The 10,545-nt window shown below is 40.7% G+C and overlaps 1 protein-coding gene across 1 annotated transcript; it reads left to right on the forward strand.

Moving 5' to 3' along the window:
- The first annotated feature begins 6,792 nt into the window (after positions 1-6,792).
- On the forward strand, positions 6,793-7,722 carry Olr1198 (olfactory receptor 1198). Its single transcript, NM_001000436.1, has one exon. The coding sequence runs from the start codon at positions 6,793-6,795 to the stop codon at positions 7,720-7,722; it is 930 nt and encodes a 309-aa protein (NP_001000436.1).
- Positions 7,723-10,545: the final 2,823 nt, after the last annotated feature.

Genomic DNA, 10,545 nt, shown 5'->3' on the forward strand with positions numbered 1-10,545 from the left:
GCCTGAGGAGTGCCCATCTGACCAGGCGGTTGGGTCTCTCTCTCACCGGGTCTGGGAGCAGAGAGCTGCTGCGGGCCGGGATCCGCGGGTGTGGGTTAAAAAGTTTTTAAAGTCACATCTTCATTAGGATTACTGTGGCTATGATAAAGCACCATGACCAAAAGGAAGTTGGGGTTTATTTGGTTTACACTTCTACATTATAGTCCATCATTGAAGGAAGTCAAGGCCTGAATTCAAACAGGGAAGGAAATGAGGTGGGAGCTGAAGCAGAGACGATGGAGGAATGCTGCTTACTGGCTTGCTCCACATAGCTTGCTCAGCCTGCTTTCTTACAGAATCCAGGATCACTAGCACAGAGATAGCACCACTCACAATGGGTTGGGCCCTGCCACATCTATAGCTAATTAAGAAAATTCCCTCCACACCCGTGTCTTAGAGAGGCATTTTCTCAACTGAGGATTTTTTCCTTTTTATAATTACAGCTTGGGTGAAATTGACATTAAATAGTCAGCACAGGTCACGTGCATCTGGAAATTAATTCATTTGTTTTGAAGTCTTCAATTTAGAGGAATATAGCCTTTAATAGCATGTACTTAAGACTTTCTGGATTTTATTGGTATTTTTGAACTATTTCTATCTTCTCTAATTTTATCGATTTAGGTTTTCTTACTCTTCCTTTTCGTTAATTTCCCAATCTTGTTTATGTTGTCAAAGAATGAACTCTACATTCCCTAATTCTTGAATTTTCTTTTTGATGCCCATTTCATTAATTTTTGCCCTGACCATTACCTCTCTTTATCAACTGCTCAAGGATTTGGTTTGTTCTTGTTTTTGTAAGGCCTTAATGTATAGCATTACTCTATTAATTTGGGCTTGCTCTAATTTTCTGATATAGATACTTAGTGTTATAAATTTTCCTCTTGTGGCTTCCTTTATTGTATCTCTAGGTTTCAATATGATGTGTTATCATATCCTCAATTCTAGGAGATTTTGGCTTCCCTCTTTATTTTGCTAGTGGCCTATTCATTGTACAGCAGTGTGGTGTTTAAGTCCCACGAGTTTGTGTAATTTCTGTTGTTGACAATGTCTAGTCCCCCACCCTCTGTTGTGGTCAGATAAAATTACTATCTCCACTTTCTTGTGTTTGCTGAGATTTGTCTTGTGTTTTATTGATCGATTGATTCATTTATTGATTTATTTTTGAAAAGTTCTATGTGGTACTGAGGAGAACGTATATTCTTTGGTTTGCATATTATGTTTATTTGATTTATGGTTTTATTTAACTCTAATGTTTCTGTGTTTATTTGTCTGCCTATTGGTGATAATGAGTTTTTTTTTTTTTGAATGTCCCACTATTACTGTGTCGAGGTGTATTTGTGGCTTTACACTTAGTAAAATTGGTTTTATTAAATACAGTACACTTGTGTTTGGTTTATAGGTTAGGTATCATAATATCTTCTCTTTCCTCAGCCTCTTTTTTGTCATTCTTGATCAACTCCAGCTGTTCATCCTCCCATCTTCATTATCATCATCATCCAGCAGGTTTCCCTTGTCAGCAGAGCTGTCTGTGCCTGCCTCAGACTCCAACTTCACCTCAGCTCTTCTCCAGATTTTTCATTCTTCATTTCTACTGGGGATGAGAAAGACAAGTCTGCTTTTTTGCTTTGTTCTTTTTCAAAAATCTTCAGCAGACAATACACTTTTTGTTTTATCTGAGTCAGTTCCTTCTAAATGACCTGAAGGTTACCTTTCAACTTCCCAGACTTGGAAGAAGATCCCTGATAGAGACAGCACCAATGGGGAGGATGGCTCTTGAGCACATAGTGGAGCTTAGAAGTCTTTTTTTTTTTATTAACTTGAGTATTTCTTTTTTTTTTTTATGGACCTTGAGACAATGTGAACTATTTTTTAAATCAATTATTATTATTTTGTTTCTAGATTTTTTCCCTTTTTTTATTAACTTGAGTATTTCTTATATACATTTCAAGTGTTATTCCCTTTCCTGGTTTCCGAGCAAACATCCCCCTCCCCCCTCCCCTTCTTTATGGGTGTTCCCCTCCCAACCCTCCCCCCATTGCCGCCCTCCCCCCAACAGTCTAGTTCATTGGGGGTTCAGTCTTAGCAGGACCCAGGGCTTCCCCTTCCACTGGTGCTCTTACTAGGATATTCATTGCTACCTATGAGGTCAGAGTCCAAGTTCAGTCCATGTATAGTCTTTAGGTAGTGGCTTAGTCCCTGGAAGCTCTAGTTGCTTGGCATTGTTGTACATATGGGGTCTCGAGCCCCTTCAAGCTCTTCCAGTTCTTTCTCTGATTCCTTCAACGGGGGTCCTATTCTCAGTTCAGTGGTTTGCTGCTGGCATTCGCCTCTGTATTTGCTGTATTCTGGCTGTGTCTCTCGGGAGCGATCTACATCCAGCTCCTGTCGGTCTGCACTTCTTTGCTTCATCCATCTTGTCTAATTGGGTGGCTCTATATGTATGGGCCACATGTGGGGTAGACTCTGAATGGGTGTTCCTTCTGTCTCTGTTTTAATCTTTGCCTCTCCCTTCCCTGCCAAGGGTATTCTTGTTCCCCTTTTAAAGAAGGAGTGAAGCATTCACATTTTGATCATCCGTCTTGAGTTTCATTTGTCCTAGGGATCAAGTGTAATTCAAGCATTTGGGCTAATAGCCACTTATCAATGAGTGCATACCATGTATGTCTTTCTGTGATTGGGTTAGCTCACTGAGGATGATATTTTCCAGTTCCAACCATTTGCCTACGAATTTCATAAAGTCGTTGTTTTTGATAGCTGAGTAATATTCCACTGTGTAGATGTACCACATTTTCTGTATCCATTTCTCTGTTGAAGGGCATCTGGGTTCTTTCCAGCTTCTGGCTATTATAAATAAGGCTGCGATGAACATAGTGGAGCATGTGTCTTTTTTATATGTTGGGGCCTCTTTTGGGTATATGCCCAAGAGAGTTATAGCTGGATCCTCAGGCAGTTCAATGTCCAACTTTCTGAGGAACCTCGAGACTGATTTCCAGAATGGTTGTACCAGTCTGCAATTCCACCAACAATGGAGGAGTGTTCCTCTTTCTCCGAATCCTTGCCAGCATCTGCTGTCACCTGAGTTTTTTTTTTTTTTTTTTATTAACTTGAGTATTTCTTATATACATTTTGAGTGTTATTCCCTTTCCCGGTATCCGGGAAACATTCCCCTCCCCCCCTTCCTTATGGGTATTCCCCTCCCAACCCTCCTCCCATTGCCGCCCTCCCCCCCCACAGTCTAGTTCACTGGGGGTTCAGTCTTAGCAGGACCCAGGGCTTCCCCTTCCACTGGTGCTCTTACTAGGATATTCATTGCTACCTATGAGGTCAGAGTCCAGGGTCAGTCCATGTATAGTCTTTAGGTAGTGGCTTAGTCCCTGGAAGCTCTGGTTGCTTGGCATTGTTGTACATATGGGGTCTCGAGCCCCTTCAAGCTCTTCCAGTTCTTTCTCTGATTCCTTCAACGGGGGTCCTATTCTCAGTTCAGTGGTTTGCTGCTGGCATTCGCCTCTGTATTTGCTGTATTCTGTTGGTGAAGCTTGTATCTACAGCTCCTTGTCTCTTCTTTTGGTTTTCTATATCCAGGATTGTTTCCATGTGTTCTTTCTTGATTGCTTCTATTTCCATTTTTAATTCCTTCAACCGTTTGATTGTGTTTTCCTGGAATTCTTTCAGGGATTTTTGTGTCTCCTCTCTATGGGCTTCTACTTGTTTATTTATGTTTTCCTGGAATTCTTTCAGGGATTTTTGTGATTCCTTTCTGTAGGCTTCTACTTGTTTATTAATGTTTTCCTGTGTTTATCTAAGGGAGTTCTTCACGTCTTTCTTGAAGTCCTCCTGCATCATGATCAAATATCATTTTGAAACTAGATCTTGCTTTTCTGGTGTGTTTGGATATTCCATGTTTGTTTTGGTGGGAGAATTGGGCTCCGATGATGCCATGTAGTCTTGTCTTCTGTTGCTTGGGTTCCTGCTCTTGCCTCTCGCCATCAGATTATCTCTAGTGTTACTTTGTTCTGCTATTTCTGACAATGGCTAGACTGTCCTATAAGCCTGTGTGTCAGGAGTGCTGTAGACCTGTTTTCCTCTCTTTCAGTCAGTTATGGGGACAGAGTGTTCTGCTTTCGTGCGTGTAGTTTTTCCTCTCTACAGGTCTTCAGCTGTTCCTGTGGGCCTGTGTCTTGAGTTCACCAGGCAGGTCACTTGCAGCAGAAAAGTTGGTCTTACCTGTGGTCCCGAGGCTCAAGTTCGCTTGCGGGGTGCTGCCCTCGGGCTCTCTGTGGCGGCAGCAACCAGGAAGATCTGCGCTGCCCTTTCTGGGAGCTTCAGTGCACCAGGGTTCCAGATGGCCTTTGGTGTTTTCCTCTGGAGTCCGAGATGTATGTGGAGAGAGCAGTCTCTTCTGGTTTCCCAGGCTTGTCTGCCTCTCTGAAGGTTTAGCTCTCCCTCCCACGGGATTTGGGTGCAGAGAACTGAGCCTGTCGTCTGTGTCTATTTCAAAGGTTTTTCTTTTTAATCCAGTTTTCAGCTCTTTGGCTATGTTATGTAACTGTGATATGTTTTGTATTCACTGTTTTCTGCTGTGGTCTCCTTAACTTTATTTTGTTTTCTGGCTCATCAAAATTATTGAATGGAAGCGTTTTCATTTAGTACTCAAAAGTAGTTTTTCTATTTATTTTTAGGTCATATACTGGAACTGTGATTACACATATATTGGACTTGTTTAAGATTATCCCAGAGGCTTGGGGTACTGTGGTATTTTGAAAATTAGTTCTTTCATCTGGATTTAGTATGGCTGATTTCTATTAATTCTGTCTTTGATTTCAGTGATACTTTGTGTGACTTTAGCTAATCTGATATTAACTCAACTCAGAAAATTCCTAACCCATTACAAAAAGTTTCAGTGCAGCAGTTACCCAATTAATCCTACTCATATTGACCCTGGCAGTAGTAGAAGCACTTCTAGCTACCCGCTCCAATGTTCTGGGTCCTCTAATGAGAGATACATATACAAGTAGCCTTATATTTTAATATGCCTTTAACAGCTCAGTGGCTGGCCCACTTCCAAACCTTCATGTGGCTAACACACTCCCTCCCCCAATATTCCTGAGTTCTTGCTTACTAAAAATCTATATTCCATCTTTGTTACCCTAGACCCAGTCAGGGGCGCTCCTTGGGACCGCTCTTCCCTGGTTCTTACGTGGCAGCTACCTCTCTGTCCTCTGCACCTCTCAGGTGTGATGTCTCCATTCTTTCCCAGGCATGACAGCTATCTCTCTTCCTCAGATCCCTGCCTGGAAATCCTAAAGTCCCACCTCTGTCTCCATGCCCAGCCATTGGCCACCAGCAACTTTATTTACCAATCAAAACCAGAGGCAGGGTCCCTCAGTGTCTTACATGCAGACGTGTGGATTCTCGAGCAATTTTGGGGACCAAATTAACATAATACAAGCTGCATTAAACCAAATATACAACATTTCAGTTTCAAATTTTTCATTTGGTATTTTGCTGTTCCTTATACTCTGTTGAAATGTAGTGTTTGTTAGCTCATTCTTTTCCTTCTAAATAGATTAAAAAGTAATTCAAGTGGCTATTTTAAAGTCCTTACTTCTAATTCTAGGCTATACTGCTCTGTATTACTGGATATATATTTTGGATCCTGGATCCCTTTTTATCGTTTTATTGTATTTCTAGTAACATTCAACTTTCTGACACTAGAGATTCGGATATGTTGTCGGACCCAGGATCATTTCCTCTATCATAATTATAACTGGTAATTGTCAGAACATTTTTTTCTAAAGGCTAAACAAGGTATTTCTGCATCTTTAGGGAGTGCAACTCTGAGGAAATGGTCCCGAGAGAACCTCTGTCTGCATAACCAAGCCCCTGAGATCTGCAAACCAGAATAAACCTCTTATTCTGTTACTGAAGGACAGGAGCTGCTTCTTTGCTGGATATTGCAGGAGCCACTGGATAAGCAGCAATTGTGAATCAATGTTGTCAGTACGGAAAGGATTACAAGATAAACCTGAGTGTACTTTGGCCTGGGAGAAGGCAGTCAATCCTGCATTCCAAGCTATTCTTTTCTATTCAAGAGGTCTTTATTTTTCTCAGAACACTTCAGATGAGAAACAGTAAGCACAACATCCCTCTTGCAAGTAAAGGAAGGTATGTGCCCCTCTGACCCTGACCAGCCAGGAGCAAGGATCAGGACTGCAGACTGAGTGTGCATCTGCTGAAGTTCCCATTCTGCCCCAAGTCAGGAGGGTCTGTGTCTTTGAGAGCTCTGTGTCTCCTTTGTAAACTGAGATTGTTATATGGTCACATATTCTTAGAGGCTCTCACAGTATTTTCTGTTAGCTTAGAATATTATTATTACTAAATCTATGTGTAGTCCAGTTAGGAGATTGTGGGGAATACAACTTCAACTTGTAACTCTATAGTGCTGACCTAGAGAAGAAGTCCCAATTTAAGTAACTGGTATACTATGGTAAAAGAATCATCTTCAGAATAGAAGAGATGCTCATCCTCTAATGCTGGAAGATAAGTGTAGTCCTTACTGTGCTCTGGAAGTTAGAGAGTCACCTGCTAGTTCACTATCATGCTCTGTAAATAGTTTAAACCTTCCTAACACAGTTCAAACTTCCTTTGGGTTCCATTTTCACAAAGAGGACATAGATTTGTGAGGACGGTGGTGATGCTTCTTTTTCTCCACTGGTTTTCTTCTCTGTCACACAGGTTTCCCTCCCGAGAAGAATGACTGTCAAGAATTCCTCTGTGACAGAGTTCATCCTCGCAGGTCTGACAGACCAGCCAGGACTCCGCCTGCCCCTCTTCTTTCTCTTTCTAGGTTTCTACATGGTGACTGTGGTGGGGAACCTGGGCTTGATCTTCCTGATAGGGCTGAACTCTCACCTGCACACCCCTATGTACTTCTTTCTCTTCAATCTTTCTGTAGTAGATTTCTGTTTTTCCTCCACCATCATCCCTAAAATGCTCATGAGTTTTATCTCAAAGAAGAACATCATCTCACACTCAGGGTGTATGACACAGTTGTTTTTCTTCTGTTTCTTTGTTGTCTCTGAGACCTTCATTCTGTCAGCCATGGCATATGACCGTTATGTTGCCATCTGTAACCCCCTGATGTACACAGTCACCATGTCTCCCCAGGTTTGTTTACTCCTTTTACTAGGAGCCTATGTGATGGGTTTCTCTGAGGCCATGGCCCATACAGGGAACCTAATGAATCTGACCTTCTGTGCTGACAACCTTGTCAACCACTTCATGTGTGACATCCTTCCTCTTCTTGAGCTCTCCTGCAACAGCACCTTCATAAATGAGCTGGTAGTCTTTATTGTGGTGGCCATTGATATTGCTGTGCCCATTGTCTCCATCTTCATTTCGTATGCCCTCATCCTCTCTAGCATTCTTCGCATGCATTCCACGGAGGGCAGATCCAAGGCCTTCAGCACCTGCAGCTCCCACTTGATTGTGGTTTGTCTGTTATTTGGTTCTGGGGCTTTCATGTATCTCAAGCCACCTTCCATTTTGCCCCTTGACCAAGGAAAAGTTTCTTCCTTGTTCTATACAATTGTGGTGCCCATGTTGAACCCTTTGATCTATAGTCTGAGAAATAAGGATGTCAAAGTTGCTCTGAGGAAAACCTTGGGTAAGATAATACTTTAACAGAGGAGCAGTATCATGAGGTGCAGTGGTGTGATTTGTCAGTGAGCAGTATTCATATGGAAGGAGCTGTGCTTGGATAAGACGATGCAATGTTGCCATAAGAGGTTCAAGGTCTGGTCATTTTTTCCCTTTCTTGTAGAAGAAGAGAAGTTTATGCCACTATGGAGTGAATGTAGGTCTTCAAGGATCCTGGGCAATTGTTCTACCAACAAACTACATTCATCCCATAAAGAGGGTTGCAAATCTTATTTGAGCAAGATTTTAACACAGTTTTGTTTTTCCTGACTCTTACTCTGCCTAAACTCTATCAATATTTATTTTTTTAATGAAAAATTGTACTTCTTTATTGAATATGCACAAATCCATAATTAATAGTCATTTTTTCTCATTTATAAGCTATTTTTCTGTAATTTATAAACATTGAGCACAATAGCACTTTTTGTATTGTTAGGATGGTCAGGGTTCAAAGCCTGTGTCTTAGCATGCCAACATTTGTCATTTGTCCAATATTTAATATTATGCATGTTTTATCAATAATTAAGAGCCATTTATTCATTAAAGGGCCTTATAAATTATTTAACTATTCTTATTTAATAGACATTGAAGACACAAAAATATGTTTTATTCAAGGACAGAAAACTATCTGCTATCAAAAATAAACTCAAAAAGTTAAATTCATGTGTGTGTTATCTGTCTTTATGCTCTTTGCTTGACATATTATCCCTCCTTTAGGATTTCTTTTTTAAAATAATACTTTTTAAATTATTTTATCTTTTGAAACTAAAATATAATTATATAATTTCCTCTTTTTCTCTCAGCCCTCCAGACTCTCCTGTGTACTCCATTTTCTCCTCTAAATTTATGATTCCTTTTTCCTGAATTGTTACATATTTCTAAATATATAAATGCAGTTTGATTATTTTGTATACTCTTGCCTGTGGCTATTAGATGTTAGGGCCTACTCTCTTGCCTTTGATATGATTTCTCTTTTAAAATCATTATACATCAATATCATATTCTATATATAATAATTTGATGCGACTTCTCAGAAGACATTTTTTGGAATGGTTGTAGAGATAACTCAGTGCTTCAGAGCATTTTGCTGCTATTCCAGTGGACCTGCACATAGTTCTTAGTATTCAGGTTCCCAACTTTTCCTGTAGCTTTAGCTCCAGAAGATCCAACTCCTTCTCCTCCTCATGTGTGGCACACACACACAGACACAAACCCATACACACAGACATAGACACACACACACACACACACACACACACACACACACACATTATAAAAACCTTTAAAAATCAGGCAAATTGAGAGAAGTGTCTTAGAGGTCTCATGGATCTGTGCCTTGCTTCAACAGTGTTTAGACAGAACAGTCCCAGGGATTCCCTCTTTGTTAGCTTCCACCATCCTTCTAGTCTTTCAAGTCTTAGCTTCCTGGACCATCTCTTCTCTGCCTTTGGCTCTTGGGACCCGCTAGTATAATCTCTTTGTGATGAGCTCCAAACCTTAGGCCAGCCTTGAGCTCCCCGATTCTTATTACACCTAAGTAGAAGCTCCTATGAATCACCTTGTCAACTTGCACTTGTCGGTCTACTGCATCTATCTACCTTTCTTTGGGTTACTATTTTCATCAAGATTACTTGGCCCTGGAGGATGTAAACTATTGCTTCCATGGAGGGCTGAGAATAGTGAGCTGCTTATTAGGGGCATTTCCATGGGATTTTTATGGACATGCTAATCCTAGAGCTAATATTTTTATCTGGCCATGTATTTGCTTGCAGTATTCATAGGCAATACTTTTTATATGGTCATGTAAATGCTTGAATTCCTTCCTTGTCTTAGCTCAAACTTCCTGGGCCATGTCAAAAAGACAATGCTTATCTACTTGTGAATTTCTCAGAAACCCTGTGACTCAGGGAGCTTGTTTAACAGATAATTATAGTTTTCCCATTCCTTCCCAACAGGACATTTACTACCCATAAACTGGCCTGATTGTCACAGGCACAGATCGCTTTTAGCCTGCTCAGCCCAGGGACCTTGTTCTATCCATGGGGTGTATATGTGTGTCCTGAGAGAAAAGGATCTGGCCTTAAACCTCAAGCACTTCACAAAGTATATGTGATCTTTCTGGCTGGATTGCTTTACTCTTGTGATACAGCCTGGCAGTTTGTCCCCCAATAAACTTTTTCCCCCAGTAGAGTGGTCATGTTCGGTGGATTTGATGTGCTTGCTTAAAAGTTCAAATTCCCAACCAACCCATATAAGAAAATAAGCAATTGATATGTTCATATTATTTAACAATTAATAAGGGATTAAGCTCACATACACACATTGAAGAATCTCAATATGTATGAATTTTAAACTTTATCTGAGTGAAAAACTTCACATGAAAGTAGTTGATACTTTTTATAACATTGAAGATGTAAGACTTGACCTACATCCTAACTACTGGGAGACTCCTATGAATGAGACATGGGACTGGAGATTGATGCAAAAGCAAGAGATTTATTATTCCAGCATGTTGGGGTTGGCCTACATTCAGAGGAGAGGTGACCCTGAACTATCCATTAGTACAGTTTTTATACATTTTGTAAAGAGCAGTTACAGCAATGGTGATTGGACATGCAAGCATTGGTGGGCTCAATTGACCTTTAGGTTGCTGCCAACTCAGGCAGCATAGGGGTCTTTGATCTATATAACTGGGACTGCTATTAGATAAGGTTGGGACAACCCTTCCTGGGAGGAAAGGACTGCCCTGAATCTTGGAGTCATTCCAGGAACTATGTGGTCAGATAAGATTGGAACATTCCTTCCTGG

Source organism: Rattus norvegicus, chromosome 8 (genome assembly GCF_036323735.1).
Source record: "Rattus norvegicus strain BN/NHsdMcwi chromosome 8, GRCr8, whole genome shotgun sequence".
Classification (NCBI taxonomy): Eukaryota; Metazoa; Chordata; class Mammalia; order Rodentia; family Muridae; genus Rattus; species Rattus norvegicus.

Bases quoted from the DNA above. Each gene is read 5' to 3' on its own strand.
- Olr1198 (NM_001000436.1), top strand. From the start codon at position 6,793: ATGACTGTCAAGAATTCCTCTGTGACAGAGTTCATCCTCGCAGGTCTG.